The sequence below is a fragment of the Strigops habroptila genome, chromosome 7 (genome assembly GCF_004027225.2).
Source record: "Strigops habroptila isolate Jane chromosome 7, bStrHab1.2.pri, whole genome shotgun sequence".
Lineage (NCBI taxonomy): Eukaryota > Metazoa > Chordata > Aves > Psittaciformes > Psittacidae > Strigops > Strigops habroptila.
Window position 1 is genome coordinate 30,175,569 of NC_044283.2, and position 24,004 is coordinate 30,199,572.

Genomic DNA, 24,004 nt, shown 5'->3' on the forward strand with positions numbered 1-24,004 from the left:
ATCAAGTACTGTTTGAAAGCCGTGAAGGCTGCTTGTTACCAATATTCAAGTTAAGCACTTAATTTCTAAAGAATCAACCTTCTAATAAACAAAAATGCTTATTCTACCTCACCAAAGGACATTCTCTTTTTCCTCAGCGTGAAAGAGCAAACGAAGACATAAGATGCATGAGAATTAAATGAACCCCCCTAGATCAAAACACTTTGGCACTACAACATAATCAAGCCATTTTGGGTTTATTCCCTCTAATACTGAGAGGAATATACCAGCTACCAAGGTACATAGGTACTTTAATTGATCCATTTATGTATGACCATTGGGTCATAAATTTCTTCACTTGTAAAATTTCAGTATCTTATATATTCATGTTGATTTCATTATCTACTTTTTAAATATTCAAGTGGGTTTCCAATAACTTCCATCTGTAAGTAATAAATCCTTAATATTCATAGCTAGGCAACTGCAAAGAGTTCTAAAAATCAAACTCCAATTTTCATGGTCCTCATCCCATGATTTACTCAGAAGACTAGAATACTTCTTTGCAGTGTATCGTATCTGGTAGGGCTGTCACCATTTTAATTTCAGCAGTCTAAATTATGTCGTTTTTCATTTTGAAACATATTTCTGCCTGAGGTTATTACATCTATTAGCTAAGAAACATTTTTTATAGAACATCAATGGTTCTTTTTTATTTCAACTTTTTGATCTTTTAATTCTTTTTTGATCTCACAGTTTTTACCACATTAGGTTAGTCCCTTCTTCTCCCTTCCATTTCTTCTTCCCTCCCCAACACATGCTTTTCCTGCATACCCTTTTACTTTCATTTTGAAGCATGTAGGAACTTAAATGTTTACAAGAGACCCGGAAGTTTATCTATATGAATAGATCCACTCATAGAAAATCAGGATAGTTAAACTATTTTATTTCTTGATGTTTCCTCACGCTTGTCACTACCATATGACTACATTCAAGTAACATGCAAAGTAGTATCAGTACATGTGCTTCATGCTGATAACCACATGGCAATGGGTCATAATGACTAAAACTATGGATTGGGGAAAAACAAGAAAACAGTTAATACTTATGAAGGGGGGGGGGGAGGGGGAGGCAAAAAAAGGCTAATATTATTATGTCATTACCAGAAAGTTCAAGAAGTTTTGCTGACTCATGTACTTTTAAGAATTTGATAAACCTTAGAAGGCTGCTGCTATACTGGCATATAGCTCTGTTCTGCTTTCCAAGGAATTGAATCTAATAAATAACAGGAGAAAGCTGAAGCACTTAATACATTTCTGGCAAATGAAAAAAAAAAAACAAACCCCAAACTTGTTGAAAATATGAAGTCTCTTCTGCTTTTGTTTTACATTAACTTTAGATTGGAAAGTTTGTTATGCTGAGTACTTTTTAGTTTCTACATAATTTTGGAAAAAGACCACTTTTCTCAGGAATATTGACACCAAACATTTAACCTGCTATATATGGATCAGAGATGATAGCATTTTTCATGTCTTTTGGTTGACGGCTGAATAAAAACTTCTGTTCTATAAGAAATTCACAGAGGATTTTTTTTTCCCCCAAGTATTGTTAGTTTCAAAATGAACTACGGAAAATACTCTCCTATTCTGTGATGATGCTCCTCATACTCTGCAAGCCACACAAATATCTTACTCATGTTTTTGACTAAAAGTTCTTGATTCTGTATCATTCCTGCTAAAATATTTGATTCATCATTTAATCCTGCCTGAGATTCCAACCACATCTAATATCCTGACTTAAAGAAGAGGAAATGCTCTGCAATGTAAGATGCATATCACTACACATTCTATCTTACCTTCTCATTTCTTTTTTTATTATAATTTCTAGATATACTAGGTCTAATTTAGGCGAGATTGACATGAGTACATTCTGCTCCTGTACACAGACTTGTATTGATTTCAAGGTGGAAGATTTGTACAAATAAAAGCAGGATTCCAGTCACAGACTGTAATTTGTTATTGTACTCTGTACCCATATAAATCATGCCAGTAATAAAAGGGAAAGAAGAAACCATGACACATTTCATTGCTCATACAGATTGTTGATGCCTTTAAGTAACTTAAGCTTATTCAAGTGGTTTGCTATCTTTCTAATTACTGCTAAACATTATAAAACATTACTGCTTGGCCTGAACTATTAAATTAACTTGGTCTGCTTTATTTGCCCTATTTAAGACAAATACGGTGATGCATTAGCCGCCTTCTCTTTTCATGTAATGACTTTCTGTTGATTATTTTCTTGAACTCTAATATATGAAATTAAGTTTTTTCTCTTCCCCCTCTCCACCCATTAAAAATGACTGCATGTCAACATCTCTCTTCAAACAACTACTATTCAAGCTATGCAGTAGAACAAATCTAAGTGTCAGAACTGGTTTGCTGAATAAAGCTTTAAGAATTCAAAATCATATTTGTATAATATTTTCTTGAAAATCTCACTTTCCAGAAACACTAATGTCATGCTAGAATACACATGGAAAGGGAACACAGCTAAAAGCCAATAATGGTAATTCAGTTAATTTAATTTTCATGAAAGCAAATATTTGGGAAAAAAAAAAAAAAAAAAAAATCTGAGATACTTGTTCCAGCCTATTTACACAGGGAATGATTAAGAATAAGCTGTCTAGTAAATACTGTTAACTCAGCTAAAACACATTAATATTTAATAGAAGGTAAACATCCACAAACTGAAGATAAATAGATATATTCATTGTTATCTAACCTATCACATGAATTGAAGTTCTTGTTGCCCTCTTCTATACTTTCTACAGCCACACTCAGCATTCTTTTTGAATGTTAAAACTCTTACAAGAGATTGCACAGGTCATCGTTAAATGCACATCAAAATCATTGCAGTGAATGGTGGAAGAACATGGAGCTATCTACATTGTTTTGAATCATGAGGCAAGCTACCTGTGGCATACTGGACTGCTAACATGGGATAAAGGTACAAGTTATGACTCTGTGACCCCTAAGCTGATTCTAAATAAGTCGTGACACTTTGTGAAACAGACCTGAAGCAATGAGATGGGTGGGCAAGCAGTGTCCTTGTACAGGCAAACCCCTCTTTATGTTCTCAATGCATCTCTATAAGGTAAACATTGTTTATAGACAATTTTCCCTAAGCATTCAAGTACTGGATATTACAGTACAATTTTCCAAAGCCACTGCAAGGTCAGGCTGAAATTGCTTCAACTATCGTATAAATAGATTCCCCCCCCCCCCCCCCATGAATTAAATCACATTTTTACAAGGCTAAGTAGGGCGCAAAGTATTTATTCCCTTCTTCTGTTGGGAACTTTACTATTATTCTGACATTAAATCTGCATGACCAACAAATATTAAAATGAGAAATTAATTTTATTCCATTATTTCCTCATTAGAGATAGTTGGTAACAATAAACACTAGAATGTACAGATATATCTCTCAGGAATAAAATATTTAAAATCTGCATCCAGCCATCCAGAACCAATAATGTAACCTGCACATCAAATCAAGGCAATTCATATTTGCTAATAAGTGCTATTAAATAGCACTATTTTAAACAATACCTTCCAACTCTTTACAGGAAGATGCCTTTGCATGAGATGTCTAGTACTTTAAGACAGCTAACCAAATACGCATAGCACTGGCTGGACTGTTCATGCAAACTGTTGCTGTGAGTATATCTAATAAATAGGAGATTGCAAATTTGATTTCAGATCAATTGCCTTTCCACTTTGACACAACAGATTTTAACTTTTTCCCTTACATTAGAAAAGAAAAAAAATAAAAGAGATAAATTTACAAAAATTCATTACGATTGTGCACATTTATTACTATACAGTCAAGTAAACCTACACTATACTTGTACTAGCAGATTGATTTTTATATCCTCCCCCCATAAGTTTTAGGAAAGCAGGCACACAATACAGGAAATACATATATAAAATGAGATAAAAAGTGATTTAGAAGAATGGTATTAGAAATACTTATAATGAGTTCTTCATTGTACTCAGGACAGCAACTATGCAACATGCTCAAGACTGTAAGAATAAATCCTACCCACTGCACTCCAAAAGAAAGAGGACACAAGTTTTACAAAATACCCTCCACGACCATAAAGCTTTGCTTTTACATGAATGTTAACAAATGGGATAAAAATGTACAAGTAAAATTAACTCATAGCAATATTCTTTTGCTAACATGCTATAAACTTTTGAATCATGCATGGAGCTGACAGGTTCATTCAAGAAGCTTAAGATTCTGTTTTCCAGTTCAACATAAAAAGGAGATGAGAACATAGCCAAATACATAAATAAGACTGTGCACGTGTGTATGCATGTGCATGTGCACATGTACGGTTTTCTAAGACTTATTTTAGCTGGCTGACAATTTTCTACACATTTTTCCAAAGGAATTGTAAATCTGAACAGAAAATATTCTTGAGTAATACGTATCTATTTCATAGGAATTTTCAATAAAATTTGTTACAAGGATGATATCTAATGTTTGAGATTAAAAGATGATAGTAAGAGGTCACTTATCTACTAAAAAGGAACTTAAGAAATCAGGAGTAATAGCCTATGAGTAGGACACTTACCTGGGACATGATCTACACTGGAGGCTACATGAATTTGAACTTTAGTCTCTGATGTCTTGACTAAGCTCTTAATCATTAATAATTTATGACATTGCCTGCTCTGGACTGGATCTTTCTCACTACAAAAAACAAACAAAAAGGAAACCAAAGCTTTCTTGCATATACCCCAAAATAGGACATCAGGTTCCTGAAAACTAAAATATTGAAGGATGCAGAAAAATAGTTTTCTGTCTAGTTAAGAGATAGTTTTGAAAATGAGATAATTTACAGTTTAAAATAAATTATTGACAATAAATGATAGTCACTGAAATAAAATGAAAGCTGCAGATGTGACAGAACATATTTATTAAAATCCACCAACTGCTACTATTAAATCATAATATTTATTCAAAACCTAACGAACTTCTGCTTTTGTAAAATGAAAGAAGTTGTCTGTTTGCCAAACAACAAAATTATTTTTGAGCACAGATAAGTACAGCTATTACACAACTTCATACATTTCAAATGCCAATCTGCCATCAATTGGACATGTCTCAACAAAAATTAGCTAAGAAATGGAAAAGAGGTTTTTCTTAGTTCTACTTGAAGTGGTAGTATTTGCCTATGGCAACTAGCATGTTCATTGCATAGATGAGCAGAACCAACTGAACTGATAATAGAATGCCATTTCGAACATCAAGTTCAGAGATCTGGGTGGTCAAATAATCTTTGAAACCTGACAGCTCATACCACCACTTCATGCTTGTTCAGAAATGGATAATGAGTATTACAGTATTCTGTAAATAAATTATTTTCTTATTCTATAGTATGCCAAGACAGTTTGCTGTAAGTCTAGACAAAAGCACTGAACGCAGCTGTTAGTTCTGTACCAATAAAATCTTAGGTATCAAATCACAGCTTTAATGGAAAAATTATATTTTTAAAGAAATTATAAAGTATTTTTTTAATATTGGATATTAAGATCAGAAGAGTGAGTGATTGTGTGTCCCAACAACATGGAAAGTTAAAATTTTGAAATTATTTTCTCATTCTTCCACAGCAACCAAAACCCAAGAAAATGTACTTGTGTTTACTCCTCTCTATAAGTGATGTTAATAAAATATTATCATGGAGATTTAGTGTTTTGTAGATCCAAAAGATTTTAACTCTAAAAACTAAAATCCTAAAGGAAAACATGGACAATCTATCAAGATATAGAGGAGCTAATGGTTGCATATATCTATTATATATCCTGTCACATAAAAAGAAATCATGCTTTAGTTGGCATGTGTATCTTGCGGAAGACTTTCAACTACCTTGTAACTACCTGCTGTCCAAACAATGTGAAGTTGGAGCTAGGCAGCCAGCAACCAGAGTATGTTCAATTGTGAGCATGAAGTATGTGAACTCTAGCCAGGAAATTCAAACTGCTGTTTATGTTCTGCATATGTTTGAAGCTAAACTGAACTTCAAGTTCCCTTAAGAAAGAACTGTTTTAACCCAGCCGATAAGTTGTCTCATTCCTGATTTTAAAAATAATTCCCATGCTGCTACTGTCAAGAGGAGTTTAACATGAATCAATACAGAAAACATTGCGCCATGACAGCAGTCAAAACTGACTACAACACTGAAAGTAACTACAGCAAGAGAAAATATCTGAATTGGCCAACAGCATTCTTAGAGGGGTAACAAAAGAAGTCTATTCATACATTGATTCCCAAGGGGAAAACAGAATATGGAGACTCACCAAACCAGATGTACAAGTAGAACTAGTAAAACCATTGGTGTCCCTGCCCATGGCAAGGTGATTGGAACTAGATGATCTTCAAAGTCCCTTTCAACCCAAATTATTCTGATTTTATGATTCTATGAATTTGGTGCTGCTGCTTCCTAGAATATGTGGCTGAGTCACAGACCAACCCAAAAGACATCTTGAGAGCATTTTTCCTACCATTATAAATTTTTCAACATTAGTGAATTCCAAACTTCAACATAATGCAATAAACAACAGAATAAGGTAGCATCAAGTAAATGCCAGTATCAATGCCAGTTGTTATGTACATATTAGAAAACGCATAAATGCGCTGATACTAAATGTCTCCCACAACAAGCGAGGAACTTAGGTTTTTATGCTGATTGTCCCAACTTGCTTCACAATGTCACTTTACAGCAGCAAGAAGCACACTTTTAATTTCTTTTTTAAAACTGTCATTTGAAACACCTGCAGAAAACTTTCAGTCATGGATTTCTGCACTGGTATTCCTTTATTGACAAAAACGTAAGGTAAACCTCTTTTATAGAGTAAGCGATCAGATTGACAGCCTATCAATATACTTCAGTTATTGGCAGCTATATGAAGAATAAATTGTATAAAATTGTAGTTCTAATGGAGTTAGAATAAGTTGAAGACAATACAGGATTAAAATTATATCAGAGAATAATGTTCAAGTGATTAAATCTTTAAAGAAAATGTAAGCTAATTACCTATGCATTGGACTAGACAAGTAAATGACAAGAAGAATGCATGCATGGTAAAAACATTTTTTCCCTGCTATCCTTTGAAATTCATATATGTTACATAAGTGAAATAACCAGGATGTTTTAAGTACAAAACATATCCATAACCAACTTGTGGTTATGTCAGCAAGTTACTGCTTGAGCGCTCCATCCTTGAAACACCTAGTATACTAACTGTACAGACACAAAAAAAGCAACTAACAGCTTTGACCTTCAATAGACACATATAACCTAGACGAAGTGAGAGGCAATTACATCCTGAGGGAAAGTGAAAGACAGATGTCTCCATGGGGGAGCCTGTGCACCATGGCAAAATTAGTAGAAGGAAAAGAAATTATAAATGTTCCACAAAACTCAAGTCTCCTAAGTCTATTTTTTAATATCGACAAAATCTACAGATTTTAGTTCCTGGCTTGAATTTTTCCTAGGTGTTCTACATGTCTCAAAGATCAGGCTTAAGGGACATAAGGAAAGTTGAGTTCATTCTTGAAGACAGCAGTTGTTTACTTTTCAGGAAAGCATTTAGTACAGTAGATTAAGTCTGAAGTTCAAGCATTTGATTCAGAGATTTTGATGGTTCCATTAGGGGACAATATGTTATAGAGGCTGTCAAATTATTTTATCCTTACCACTCAGGACAGAGTGGATCCACTTGATGCACGTAAAAAACAACAGAGTTTTATTTCAATGACAAGTTTAGTGCAGGGATTATTTCAGGGTTAAGTTACTGGCAGAACATTTTTTTCAAGGTCAGATCTTCTTCTAATATAGCCTGCTCCTGAATGATTACTTTCCACATAAACCCAGAATAATATGGTATGTTACATGTATCTGTCCACGGTAATGTTTAGGGACTTCTTTGTCCTGAAGTTCTTACATGCTTTCACATGTAACTTTAAACAGATGATCGAACAGTGAAGTAACAGATCTCGAACAGACATTAAACGACAAAAACACTAAGCTACCAGTGGAGGAGTATCTTTTAAAAAATTATTATTACATCTCTGATTCCTCCATCTAATATTCCTTCTGCTACACAAATACTAATTACTTTTGGGCTCGCTCATCTGATACGTATAATATCAGGACAATTATTTGTAACTTGTATATACCTTTCAGGTTTGTTTCTTACATCATAACACTGGAGAAGAGACTCTATATACCTGAAAGTTTCTCTACCTTTTCCAGCTATACTACTTAATCTGATAAAGGGAGACTTGCACAACTTGTCTGTACTATGTTTTTACACAACTTCAAATGAACCCTATTTCCTTTTTACTTACTTCTTTGATGAGCTATTCCACATTAATCCTCAAGGACAATTCACTTCAGTTGCCTGATGAATGGCCTTACAGAAGACCCTATTTCTCCTCTCTATGTATAAAAAGAGCATGGGATAATTGCTTAGATTCAGAATGGGGCTTTTACATGCAAGGTCAGTATATTCAGAAAACTTTTCCAACTGGAGAATCTATAAATTGAACTCAAAAAGGCTTTTATTGTGGCAAATGGCCAGTGGCTGCAGCTGTACAGTTAAAAATAGAAAGTCAACAGCTAATACAAATTAACACTGTTGCAATTGTCAGCCAGCAATGACGAACCCATGCCCCGGTACTTCACAACCCCTTGAAGCGGTGCAATTACTATCATTCTTATGAAAGTCAACACTGGCTTATGCTAAAACAGCAAATAATTTAAAATCATGTCAAAATGTCAAAGCAGTTCAATTTCAACAATTATTTTATCACAGCTACATTTCTCTTTTGTGCAAATATTCTTTAAACTGGTTTGACAAAAGTATTTTCCTTTCCAAAAGGTTTCTAGCTCCACTTCTGAGTTCCTATGACTGCCCAGATATACAAATACTATTTCTTAGTTTATATCTATCTATACATATATACCTGCACATGGAAGAACACTATGTATATTTCAAAGGTATTACATTCTTTAAATACATCAAGCTTAGGTTCATAAACTAAATTATTTTACTCTCAGACATCTGTCGCTAAGAATGTGGCTCCTTCAGACCTGATACAAATTTCCTACTGGTGCTCAAATGGGCATGTGTGGACATAAGCATGAAAATTTTACTGAACTTTTTATATGACAATCTTCTAGCAGTCAATTTTTGAACCCATACAGAGACTCTAATGTGAATACTAACTAGTCCAAGTAGAAGACTACCATTCCATCAATCTGCAGAAGAAAACTGGTGTTCTTCAGTGTATGATCAACAAAATGGATTTGAACAGGATCCAAAGTTCCCAAGCATGTGCAGTATTGGGTGGGTGGGGGTGTTCATATGAAAGAGGAGTAGTATGTTGCACTTTTATGGTCATGGTAAATGTGAAAATACAAAATTAAAATTAATTCTGTAACAGGAGAGTTAATGATTAACACACTAATCAGTGGCATTCCATTTATTTGTATTTATAACAAATTCAGGATTATTAAAGATGTACCTAAGCTTTGTGATTCCTGAATTGTAAAAATGAAATAATGAGTTCATAAATTAAGTGCGTAACATTTCAAACACTATTTTTGTGAAATTATTAAGTCACTGTTCACATAATTATTTCAGATATACATCTCTAGTTACTGAAGCAAGGTTTTCAATCCACTAACTTGTAAACAGAACTGCTGAAACAATCTGGTTGTTTCCTGAACTAGACTCCTGTACTGGTTTAGTGATCCACCATAACACTTTCTAACAAAGCTTTGACATGCAGGAAAGAAAAACATTTTGAAATATCTTTTTTTATTTCTTTTAAAAAGACTGTATATTCGAACTGTAAGAGTTTTAAACTGGACAGTGCCATAGCAACTTTTAGTGTGGAAGGTCAAACATTGCCTAGATACAGAAGCAGTATTTTCAATACTTTACTGGAATGCAATCTTCTGCACAGAGAAAAATCCTGTGCTTTTTAAAACATTTTCTTAATCTATTTAAATTTCCATGCTTAATTCTCCTCTGGAATAATACTAGACCATTTTACTGACATCAACAGATTGCCTAACTATGCCCCCAATACAAACAGCAAAAGCACATATGCATGTCCTGTTTTGCAAACAAACAACAAGCAATCCCCCTGCAACTTCTAACAAACTCTTCCATACAGTAATATTAATGTCATACAGTTGTCAAAATATGAATCCAACATATTCATCCACTAGTGGCACCTCAGAAATAGCAATGTATTTGCACAATACATCTCATCAGGCAACAACCTCAGATAAACTTATGCATTACAGAGCATTAGCAAATATAGAACAATTTTAGACATATGTTTAATGCTGGTCTTGTTGGCTATTTTTTATTTCCAGTAAAATAATGGAAAATAGAAATGTGCTATGACCCTAGAAATTCAAAGTGTATTACTAGCTACATCAAACTGTGGCTTATTAACGTAAAATCCAGAGAGAGACTAAGCTGATCCTAGCAGAAGCTCTGCTATTTCAAACTGTGGAGTGTTCTATCTTTTCTTTTCATATACAAAAAGATGCTACTCCACTGCCAACTAGTGAGCACTTCCACCACCCTTATCCAAACAAAGCTTTGGGAACATCTGAGCAGATAACACAGATTCCACCAAAGACAGACGTTCTTTCAGGTGTACATCTGAAACACAGTGTTGGTAACTGCTGCTATTAAAGATTCCAGATGGAGGCTGTCTTATAAAAGCCCATGGCTTTCATTCCCACCTCTTACCAACATCAAAACAGTCACTCTTAAGTTCTAGATGAAACACAGTCCAAATGTAAACTCTATACAGTAGTCTACAGTAAACTAAAAAAATACTAAGAACAACATAAACTGAAAACAATCACTGTAAGTTGCCTTAAATAACCAAGCTTCCTCCTAAGAGAGATACCATCCATACAGAATACACACACTAACCTCCTACTGATTGCTGTCAGTGGTGACAAGCAACCAAGAAGTGCTTGGGGCAGTCACCATGATGCTTCTGGTTAGGCAAACTAAAAAAATTAACGATCCAGATATAAGATCCATAAGCACATATGATTAACCAAAAATATCTTAATTGATAGGGCACAGATCCACTCACTGCAGAATATACAGAAAACTTATAAATGACTGAAGTAACCCTCAAAGAAACATGTATGATTTTTAATCCAAAATTACAAGATTTGCATGTAACATGGTAAAGAGAACTAAAACTACAACTTATTACTTCAAGAAACATAGTTACTATGATACTTACCACTGTGAAATTCATAACCTTCAAAATCCATATTGTCATTGCTAAGTTAACAATCATGGTAACCAACAGCAGAAGGACAAAGAAGTATAAGCACCTCTTTCGCCATCCATAAATCCCGACTGGGTAAAACTGAGGATGTTCAGTCCTTGGAAGGCTGTTCTGTTGTGTTGCTAATATATACTGCTCTCGTGTCATCTGGAAAAGAAAGACGTATGTATAAGTAAGCAAATGAGAGGTCTGTTTTTCATGGATTTTATTACATGATAGTTATCTGAGAACGTACAAAAAATCAGTTTCTGTGGGCACAGAACGGATACATTGATTCAGCATAAAACCCATCAATGTTATTTTTCCTACACATTTAGTAAGAATTTGGTGGTTTTCATTAATTTAAACTTTTGGTTTGATATTTCAAATTGGATTTGCATTTCAAATTTATCAGAAAGAAACTATAAAAAAATATTCAAGTCTCTACCTCATTCTATTTCTGAAGACTGCTTTATTTTCATTTACAAGGTCATATAGGAAAATTTGGTTTTGAGGGAAAAAAAAAAGTCACATAACTCTTTTTGTACGGGTTTTGGCTGAGATAAAAGTAATTTTCTTTCATAGTAGCTTATAGCCAAAACCAGTACACTCTTTTTTAAAAATAAAAGAAAACTCTATTCTTTCTAAAATGCATCTGCAACAAATGAAATTACCACTCTTTTATTAGTAAATTAAAAATGTATGCCATTATACATACAGCCATGTTTTACACAGAAGTATAGTACTGTGTATACCATACTTTACACAGTAAGAAACATAAAAACCCTTCAAAGCTTTAATTTTGCCCTTTATGAGATACGGATACTACCAACATCCATTGTTTTCCTGAACCAGTTTAAGTTCTAGCAAACAAGCAAGCAGTAACTGCAAACTGCTTAAAGAAGTTATCATTGATTCTTAATTCTTCTTTAGACCAAAAACTGTCTACTGTGTTTACTAAGATTTAAACATTTTATACATAGTTAACTTTCACAGCTGTTTATATTCATATTTGTCTGTCACATTGCCTTTAGATTGGAAAGTATTAACTTTTCTCCATGACTTAAGAGGAAATTAAAGAAACCTCTTTCTTTTTATGTGAAAATTCTTCCTGAAACACGCCCATTAAAAAGATTGGCTTTGTGTTCAGGAAGAGGAAAAACAAAAAAACAAACACAGAAATAACCAAAAAAACCCCAACAAACTTATAAACCAGACAGAATGATCAGATTTATGCTTAAAAACTGCCTTTGTTTTCACTAAAAGAAAGTTTTAAATGCATAATAGATCAGTTGATTCAATTAGAAATAAAAATTTTATGAAATCCATTTGAAGGATCAAAGAAATGTTGATCTTATAAGATTTTTAAAATTTAAAGCTCAAAAATGCTTATGTAAGCATCCATATTGTTAGATATTTATCCAAACCAAAACTGTTGAGGTTTTACCATGCACTTGTTAATGAATGAGATAGTAATAGCACAAATGAACCCAGTGTAATTATAGCCACGAGTCATAGAATATACATTCATATTACAACAACAATACATATATCACTGAAATAAGTCAAACAGAAATTATTTTATAAAGCAGGTTTTAAATAAGGTAGTGAACAGGCATTTTGTCATTTTTATTCTTTCCAAGCAGAACTGCTTCTCTTTTCCCATAATTTCAATTAACTGTAACGTTTAGCAGTTTACTTACATAGTAACTTTACAAACTTCCCTCAATGACGTTTCTCAGTCCTCCCAGAGCAAAGTGTCAGCAGGCTTTAAGACCTTACATCAAACCCTTATCATATCATGGCAGTATTCATCCTAGTTGTGTCTGAATTCCTTATGAATTCAGAAACTGAATGCATGAAAGGGTTAACCATCTTCCTCCTTATAATGAGTTTCTACACATTTATTTAACCAGCCATTATAACAAAAATGCAATGCATGATTACATTTTGAGATTTAAAGTAATTAGTATTTTTTACACCACTTCCATTAACTTGTGACCTTAGTTTATATATTACTTATGAAACAATTATCACCATTAAAAATAGTTGAAAAGTCAACTTCCAGATAGTGAGAATGCTAAAAGTACCACTGCCCCTAAAACAATGAATGTGGCCCCATGAAACATACCCTTTGCAACACAGTCATTAAATAAAATGAAATCCTATTCCCTCACCACAGTCAGGAATCAGTCAGTTCCCTCAGTGTATACTCTTCAATTGACTGAGGTTTAGTGATGTGAATTGTTCCCCTACAGTCCATGGAGGTCCGCAGTGGAGCAGAGAGCCACCCTGCATCCTCTGGAGGAGCAAACTAGTGAAAAACTGAAGAACTGAACCACTTCAGTCTCATTCCACTGCCTTCCATTTGGCATCACTTTCAGGGTTTTTTTTTCCCTGTTTGAAAGGCCATACAAGTTTGGAGGTATTACAATGAGAGCTGGTCAAAAGTTACTTTTCCTAGTCCATGTTCTCTCCCAGTTTCTTTTTAGCTTTCTGAGAAGCTCAAGCTGAAGGTCTGAAGAGTTCCACAATCCCTGCAGCAAATGCTGTGACTCAGATTGCTTAGAGACCCACAGTGCTCTCTAATCTTACCCAGATTTTCTGCTAGGTTCAGTTAATACATTTCATTTGACAGTCCTTGCTATTAACTAAGCTTTCATACTCTTACCTTTAAGAAAAATATTATTCAGTTACAGATTTTGTTTAATACAGCCTGCATTCCCAAGAGTGTAGAACAGAAAAACCAAACTGAGTGTGTTTAAAATGTCAATAAAATTATTAAAAGTGGTTTGAAATTTTCAATGAAAATTGCTCTTATTGCAGGCATGTTGATTCATTGAAATGTATCCATTTGAATAAACTCCCAATAAAATGGAGATGGATGCCATGACACATTCACTCACACCTTGGGGTGACAATTTTTTTTTTTTTTTTTCTTTTTTTTAAGAACTTCCAACATTTTTTAGGACATTCGACATGTAGAACTTCAACACAATTATTTGATACTTTCATATATGAAATAAAAATAGAAACATTCTATGACAATTATTTTAAGACTTCAATCTTTTTGTGATATTTCTTATTAAAAAGTGATTACTGGCATAGGTATATCAAGACTTAAGTAAGAAAATAACCTTAATGGTGGTAGAAATATACCTCTGGGAATGCTTTCTTAATTGTTAAACTACAAATGGAAAGTGTTTATTTAAAGCTTGAAGCAATTTTCATGTCTCACAGGATATCATCACAAGAAATACTTAGCATTACTCAAAAAAACTAGGAAATCAACATCTAATTCAACAGATACAAATCTGAAACTGTTTATTACTCACATCATTAAACAGATAAGCCAAAAAACAATGGTTTTTGTTACCTCAGGTATTATGCTTGTAGCCCAGCACATGACACTGCTTCTATACATTTTCATTAGTGATTGATTCTCCGTGCATTATTTTCTTAATCCATGCACAGAATTTAAAACATAAAGGAATTTTAAAATATAAAAATATAGTATGACAGCATGTAGACCCAATAATGATTTGGCTTGGTAAGGAACATATTAGCAATCAGATGAGCTGTAGAGGTGAGGAGATAGAAGAAAGAACATAGCTAGCAGAGAAGATTCTTCACATTAGCATTTAAAGAAAAGAAAAACCAAAAAGCAATCTGCTCATAACTAGCCATAGCTCAAGACATCATATAGATGATTTACCAGAACCAGCTAGCAATCTCCACTCACTCTGACAGTAACACAGCCTCTGGCCTGCAGCTCATGCTGTGGACAGTTCTCTTTTTGTACAACACTACAGCAGGTCGTTCATTTTCTACACAGTATGTGGCATTAATTAAGCTTAGAGTTGAAATACTATTTTACTGTTTTCTTTACAGACTTTAGCTGAAAGGTTAACATATGTAGTGAAAAACATATCACACAGAGCAGGAAGACCTATAAGAACCATAACATTTCTTATGCAGCAAATACACAAACAGTACTTTACACCCCAACCTTCACTCTAAAATCCAGAGCTGGGATGAAATCAACACAAAGTTCATATTCATATTACAAAAGTAAATATGAAGATGGCAAGCAAGTGGCTTGTATGTCTCGAAAAGACCTTATGAATAAAATGACGTATTTTCTTGGAAAGCTTTTAAAATGCCAAACAGCTATATACAAAGCTCTTGCTGTCACATCCAGCATGTTTTGAAGCAGCCAAATTGCTTCTTCTCTTCCGCAAGGGTTTGGTTCTCTACAATTGATTTCCAAAAATAATAGAGAAAGATGATATCATCTTGAGTTAGTGGGGATCATATTAACTACTGTGAATACACTGGCAAGATAGTAGAGCAGCATTCATAGAGAATTAAATATAGGAGGAGAAGACCAGCTTCCTCTGAAAAACATCTTTATCTGGGCTACACCTGACACCTGCAAAGTCTTCTCCTTACAGTATTAGCCATTCGAGCCATTCTAAAGGCAGCCAAAAGCATGCCAGCAACTGACCATGGTATAAGTGATCACTGGGCTGCAAAGTGTTGATTAGATATGATAAAAGCCATATCACTATTGTATATTACTGGCAACAGAAATAAGCATAAATCCTCATTGCCCTGATGGATAATTGTATGCTTGCCAGATTTTTTTCTATGTTTAGTACAATCAGGATCAATCGCTAGTAAAACTGCTACAGTAACTCAAAAGCATTTGGAGAGTACCTTCTTTTCTCCAGGCTAAACTGTGGCAACTCTCTCAGCCTTTCCTCACAGGAGAGATGCTCCAGTCCCTTAATAATTTTCGTGGTCCGTCACTGGACTCTCCTCAGTATGTGCACATCTCTCTTGTACTGGGGAGCCCAGAACCGGACACAGTACACCAGGTGTGGCCTCACTGGTGCTGAATAGAGGGGAAGAATCATCTTCCTCAGCCTCATGGAAACACTCCTCCTGATGCGGCCCAGGATCCTGTTAGCCTTCTTTGTGGCAAGGGCACATTGCTGGCTAATGTCCTATCTTCTAAATACTCACAGCCGGGATACAGACACAGACCACTTCATTTAAAAAAAAAAAAAAAACCCCCCACACTTAATACTAAAATTACTCTCTTCAGGTACTGATTACCTTTCTACTGAGTAGAAAGTACTTACATTACGTATGCCCTCAGTCAAGCTTTAAAGACCACTGCAATTTTGGAAAGATTTTATGCTCCATATTTTATATTGTCTATGGGTAGGCCACATCCTAGAGTCAGTACCACACTACAGTGCAAGTTGGTTCAGGGGAGGCTTTCCTCATTCAGCCTTTAATCTCCAACTTGAAAATCCTACTTCCAGATTAAAGGGAGACCCATTTCTGACAGGAAGAGGTGCCAAATCCGAGAGATTTCAAGATTCTAATCTGAGTTTGATTCTTTTTTGGTTCAGCCATGGATTTTTGCCCTGACCACTTCCAGAAATGGACGTGCAACTATACTCCAAACTCCAAGATTATGTTTCTTAACCCCTTTGCACCTCTGAAAATCTCAAGGAAAGAACATGTAAATAACTTCACCATCAAGCTGTGCATAAAGTCAGTTGATTACATAATTTATGCATTTTGAATAATTCAGAACAACCTGGGTTTTTCCCTTGGCCAAAAAGAACACTTTTGACACCAACAAGCCTTTGTCAACAAGCCTTAAGCCAGTATGTCTTTACTGACAATTTGCTTGGCTTTATGTTGTCAACTAGAATTCCTTTTTTTTGCTTAGTCAATACAATTAGATTACTACAAAGAATTCATTACAGCCACAGGCAGGACAGCATCTGAGGTACATAATTTTCTCCCTATGATGCCAGTACTCACTAAACAGTTATTGGAAGAATTGTCTATAAAAGGACAATAAATGTTTGCATCTCAATATTGTTCTCCAATAAAATTATCACTTCACAAAAATGGATACCACTAAGCTGATAGTATTACCATTATTACTTAGTGAGAACATTTATGGCTGTTCTGTGTTTAATACACTTAATTGTAATGTTCATTGCACAATGAAGTTCACAGCATGTTATCAAGAATAAATAATCATGTAATGAATAGAATCATATTTTTCTCACTATTCTGTGACTTGAAATGTTTCTAAATAATAATGTGCTATACTGAATTCTTTGGGAAGCTGTATTCAAATATATTTTCAATAATCAGACAATTTCAGTATACTTTCAGTGTATTTTGTAAAGAAGCTTTGGTTTCAAAAGCTTACTCATTACTTCACTTTACTTAGCTTTATAATAATCTAAATTGCATGTGGTGTTTTAGAATAACTTCTGAGGTGTTCTATCTAGCTACACTGCCAATGTATCATATTATTAGCATAACTGTAAATTAAACTAGGTAAGATTGCAGAAGCTGTCTAGTAGCAGCAACTCAAGATTCAGTACGGCTGAGTTGCCTTAGGAAAAAGCAGACACCTGAGCAGGCAAGCAGATCATGAGCAGACTGCTGAAAGATACAGCAGCATACAGCCCTAGCACCTGCTACAGCTCTCTGGACTTCATCTCAAATATCCCTACAACTAGATAAACGGATTAAATTTGTCTTACTGAAGAAATTCTAAAAGTCTATTAGAATAGCAATAAAACCAGGAAAACCACAGTAAATTACTAGATTTCAGTTTTAAACCCATCACTTTTATTTTAATTCTGGTGGGCCTTCATCCCTGTTGCTCCACATATCTCAATAAGACAGGGCATGCACTGTGACCAGCACTTTACATTTTCTGCTCAGCCCCCTCTCTTAAGGCCACCAAGAAGATAAGATGGAGAATGCCTTTGTTAACAATATTCCATCAGGAGAAAATCTGACAACTATATCAGTGGAAGACTACACAAACAGGCACTAGCTTTCCTCTGGGAGTGATACATTGGTTAAATTCAGTTATAGTAGATGGTGGCACAGAAAAGTGTTATCTTCAAGACTCAGGAAAGAAGTTTTAAGAGTAGCAGATTCACCAAGGGAAACAAGCTAAGCTGGACTGGAAGAAACAGGAGGAATGAACACCTGAACTATGGAAGGAAACATCCTCTAACTCATTTGTTCCTATAGGCTGAAGTTGAAGTTTCATGTGGTGGGGTTATCATATAGTCCACAACCAAACAATAGGAAAGAGATAGGAAACGTGAATAAAATAATGGATTACTAGGAAGATGAAGAACAAGCCTTAAGTACTGTTCCTTTTCCTCTTATTTGCATACATGTGTAGTGCAATCCTGTTGCCTGGCTGGGTTAAAAAAATGTTTGCAGATCTAAAGCCACAAGCATGCCTATTCTGCCCTAAGAGCTACTTCTCTGTTAAATCAAATTAGAAATACATGGACCAGGTACTAAAGAGTGCAGAATGAACAGCACTTAGTAAGTGCTATGATACAAAGAACACGTTGCAAGTGACACTAAGCTTTACATTCACCAGTTTAATCTTAGTATGAATTTGATTACCTCATATTCAATATGAATCAGAGTCCCCATCCTTTCAGAAGGTATCTCAATGGAGAGTAATTATAATGATATTAATATGCAAACAAAAGTCTTGGTCTTACAAGAACATAAGAATGGATGAAATCTTACTGCTATCCACAGCTCTAAAAATATAAGCTGTATTTCATCTCTCTGGCTGAAAGAGTACAGCAGAATTTACCTTCATGGAAGATATATCACACTGACAAGAATTAAATATATATATATATATACACACATACATGTATATACACACACACTTATATATATCTATATCTATAGTAGTCTCTCATTTTATAGCATCTACCAACATGGCATCTTGCTTCAGTCTAAAAGAACAAAATTTTAAAAACATAACAACAGGTGTGTTTTACCATAGGATAACCATTAGCATTTTGGTCACCATCACTGTGCGGAGGTAAAACTCATGAACAACCCAACACTTAAAACACTCTGAGAGTATTTTAACAGAATTGCATGGATGGAAATGGTTGGAGAAACAAACAGAAAATAAATACAGATTTCAGTTATTAATCTATAATCTGACCACATCTTTCAGATGGCACCATAAAACAACAGAGAGCATCCAAGTTGTTTGTGCAGACACCAGGAATCTAAGATGAACCTACAGCTCTGTTGCTAAAGTTTACATGATTTTAATTTAATGTGATATATAGGAGCAAGTCCCTAATTTGTTTCCCATTTTGTCTTCAGCATTTCCTCCCTTACATTAAGTTCCCTCATCTTCCTTGTTAGTAATGGATGTAACTGTTCCCTGTGATTACCAGTCTCAATTTACAAACATGGTTTCACAGTGATGGCCTATACATGTGCCTCCCTCTCTATAAAATAACAACCATGGCATTTTAATACTGTAATGAATGTCTTATCTTTCCAGCACCCACATGACCAATGACATCTCACACAAAAAATCCAATACCAACAGATGCTGAACATGAAGTGCAATTTATAAAACTTTCAAGCGAGTAACCTTCAGATTCATCCTCCTCAATGATCTGAAAAAAGCATCACGAATGCAACAGTGGAGTAACTTCTGCATTTTTATCACATGAAATTTGGGATTAGTTTGCTGCACTTTTAAAACTAGCTTTAATAACTAAACAATTCAGCTCTATGTTTTAAAAAGTGAATGAACTTTGACTTTCTTTTCAGATTTTGTTGATATTTTGGGAAGGTATGTTTGAAAGCTCCTAAATGACTTAAGATTCCAAGGTGAAAACCAGTATTCTCAAAACCTTTTTACAATATGGCTGACAGTATTACAGCTACAATGTGCCTTTGGAAAAGGAGATCTAAACTCCTAAATGACCCTGGCATAATTTTCACATGCTTTATGTTATAATCATCCCCACATTTTTACGTTCTCCATTCTATTTCTGTTTGCATTTTTCCTTCCAGAAACTGCATGCAGAAGTACATTCATTCCCTAACAGTCAACCTGGTCAGATTTAGCAGGATACAAAGCACTGAGGACAAAATCTTGACCACACAAGAGTTGTTTTCTTGTTGAACACAGGTTCCAAGAACTTTCTAATAATGAAGATGATTAATATGTAGTGATTAACTGTCACATTTCTGCCAGGCACATTAAACATTAACTAATTAAGTTAGAAGTACAGAGCTGATCTCCCCCCTCCCCTTTTTTCAAGCAATCAAAAGGATGGTGCCAACATCATGGGTTAAACAACAGAACTGAAGTCAAATAACTTCCCAAGTAAAAATCTCCAATCCTTTCAAGCTTTGTGAGAAATCTACAGAGAATCAGTTGGTCATCTATATTTCATCTTTACTGCATTCAATCTACTTCAGTTCTTGACTGGACAGAAATTGGCTAAATCCTTGAATAGTGTAATGCAGGTGAAAGTTCCCCCCAGCTTTCCTCAAATAAGTAATGAAAATTAATTGACACTCACCCTACATATAGTATGTTCTCCCAGCTGTGAAAAAAGAATCAATATAACTTGATGAAGGGAAGACTGATTGGAATTGAACAAATTAAGCCTGCTTTTTATAATAAGAGACTGAGGGAGGATACAGTGCCCACACCATTTGATATTCTAAAATACTTGTAAGCACTGTCAGAAGAATGGAAGCAAAAATAACTACTCTTCTCTGGAACTATACTGAGCCAGCTTTATGAATAGACAGTGTGCAGCTGCCTGTCCCTAGAAGAAGCTAGGGTCAGCAAAATGGAAAATTGAGAAACATGAAACACTTGATTTGTTGGAGACTGTACTCAGATGTCACTACTCCATATGATTCTTGTGAACAAGACATTCAATGGAGATCAGGTACAGCAAAGAGACACAGACATACTCCTTATTGATGTGGAAGCAAAAAAAAACCTAGAAAACAAAGATTTTTGAAGGTTTGGAGACAGCTATAAAAAGACGTAACAATGAAAAGATGTCCTCTAGAAGTCTGTGTTAGCCCTACAAGTGATTCAGACTGGAATTTATAACAAGACATCCATAGACAATTGGGAAAAACCTGAATGAGCTGTGAGGAAGATGACTGTCATGATCCAATCAGTACAGTTATGCAATGGAAAAATAGATGGAAAGAAGAAAAACACACACACACACAAAAAAAAAAAAATAAAAAGGAGAAGGGACAGAATTGTGGCTCAAGAAGCCACAAATTTTGCAGTAGAAAAAGAACTGGGAAAGAAGCCAAACATCCACTGCTAAAATTGGCAAAAGTAAGCTAGTTCTCTGTGTATTTTCAGAAGGTAGCTAGCACATCAGCAGAAAACACCTTTGCATACCCTACTGGCTGTGACTGTGAAAAAGCAAGAAGCAACTCTTACCGAGCATAATTTAGGAAATTCATGAAACTTCCAGGGTCAGAAACACAACAACAAAAAACCCAAACAAACAAACACAAAAAAACCAAAACAAAACACACAAAAAAGGGGAAGATACTATTTCTTCAATAGTGTGCCTTTACCACCCTATCACACTTGTTGCAGTGAGGCAGCTACCTTTTATTGAAAATGACCTCATCATTGCCCTAACGCTAGCCATTCCTTCCTCTCCCAATGCGCCCCTGCCAAGCTCTCTCCCACCTGCTACAGCAACAGGGAAGCTAGCATTTTTAGGGTTCCAAGGCTTTCCACTCCCTGCAATGACGTAATAAACACCCTAAAACCAATAAATGTTTATAATTATTTTCTTGACTCAGCTTCCTTAGTTATCTGAAATATTTTAAGGATTCTGATCACAGACCTCTTAGAAAATAAATACCCCAGTCCAGTCCCTACTCTCCAAACTGTGACTTTCCCTTCAGAGTAAGGCATCTTTTTCTTTGGCATGGACTAATTTCAAGTTGCAGACACCTAATTCCTCAGGCAAGTGAGCCACATAGAGACATCATTTTTCTACTGGAACAAGCAGTGGGTAAGTATTCTACAATGTGAATAATTGAATCTCTATGTGTTCCTAAGTCTGTATGTACCCTGTGAGAGACTACACAACATACTATGTGATATCCACAACACAGAGACTTAATAAAACAGACCAATTCTCCACCATACACTTGTTCAGATTAACCGAATAGGATGTTTGACAAATGCCATACATCCAGCCCACCTATATCTCTGTCAAGAAAACTGCTTTCTTGGATACCTGAAATGGTACTTGGGAGCTGCAGAAATACAAAGATCTGTCTTCCTTATGAGTTCTGTAAAAATATCAGGGATTTAACAGTTAACGTGAGAAATCTCAATATAATATTTGGTGACCCTAATATTTGCTGTTGGATTATGACTGCCATTTCTAACTCATAGCCTGTGGTCTGAGCACCATGCAACACGACTTAAAGCAGCACTGTACACAAACCCAATCTTCTTCTGCTTAATTTCTAAAGTGGCTACTGAAATTACTTCCTTTTTTCATCCTCCCATCTCTTCAGGTAACCCATGATCAGGCTTAAAAGCAATTTTGGTCTTTATTTATTACTTCTAGTACATTCTCGTCTTTATTTTCTTCTTCTAGTATTCGGATTCAAAAAGACTAATTTGCTGGAGATTAATCAGCATTTTGTAAAGCAGGATTACATGCAACTAAAGAATCAGCATTCTCACTACCTAATTGCAAAATCTATTGGAGGATATAACAATCCATACCATAGTGCAAAACTTAATAGTTACATCTCTTTAATCTTGGCTTTTCTAGCACAATTAAGTAACAAAAATGTAGTATTTAATAACAAACGCTAAGATATTATTTGCTTAGTAGAAATAAATAAAAAACATTAGCCTAATAATGCATTGCTGAAAGGTACAGTGATAATTGTGAAAAACACAGTCCAAAACTTTAATATGCACTATAGTATTCTATATGTATCAAAGTTCTTAATAAACTAATTTAATTTCCTGCACTGAAGACAGTAGTTAAGAAAGAGGAATGTGAAACATGCAGAAAGATTAATCTTATTACTCTGCTGATGCTGGGAAAGTTGCTGTCTTTGTTACAATAGCTAATTAATAACAATTAATAGATGCAGCTTTTATACAGCGGTAACATCAGGAAACTCATATTACTTGAGCCAAAATTAATAACAATTAATAGATGTAGCTTTTATACAGTGGTAACATCAGGAAACTCATATTACTTGAGCCAATAATTAAAATGGTACTTCAGTTTTGGATTAAGAGTGAATAAGCAGGTAGATTGTGTTTTCTAAATCTAGAACAGATAATTTTAAAGGTTAGTACTATATAAATACAGAAAAGAAGTTGGCAAGGAAAATTTCACTGACTAATCAATGAGAGGATATTTTCTTGAAGCCTTGATTTTATTTGGTTGGGATTTGTTTGATGCTTGACAAATACATATATTGTGCAATCTTACACAATGGTAAGCATTCAAGTGTGTAATCAGCACAGTATCACTATGATTCTGAATTGCCAGGGGGTTTTTTATGTTTTGAGTTTATAACTCATGAAAGATCATGAAAAATAGTTCCTATGAAGACAGGCAAAAGAATAGTTAAGAGAGGCTTAAGAAATACATATCAGGCAAAGGCAATACACATCTCAGAATTATAGGAATTAGCTAACATATCTACTGAGCTCTTGATGAAGAACAGTGGAGTAGGCCTATGAAAGTAAGCAGCAACATGG

General features: G+C 34.8%; 1 protein-coding gene across 12 annotated transcripts in view; it reads right to left on the bottom strand.

The window, feature by feature from the left end:
• The window catches only part of SGCZ (sarcoglycan zeta), a 494,888-nt gene that overhangs the window by 238,126 nt on the left and 232,758 nt on the right, over window positions 1-24,004 (bottom strand). For 11 of the 12 annotated variants that reach the window (XR_003992315.1, XR_003992314.1, XM_030492658.1 and 8 more), the window contains exon 2: window positions 11,338-11,532. Coding sequence is in view for 10 of the 12 variants with exons in the window: in XM_030492658.1 (XP_030348518.1) it covers window positions 11,338-11,532 (195 nt within the window). In the remaining 2 variants the exon portion in view is untranslated. Of the gene's footprint in view, window positions 1-11,337; window positions 11,533-24,004 lie in introns of those variants that run through there. The other variant, XM_030492660.1, reaches the window with a different exon arrangement.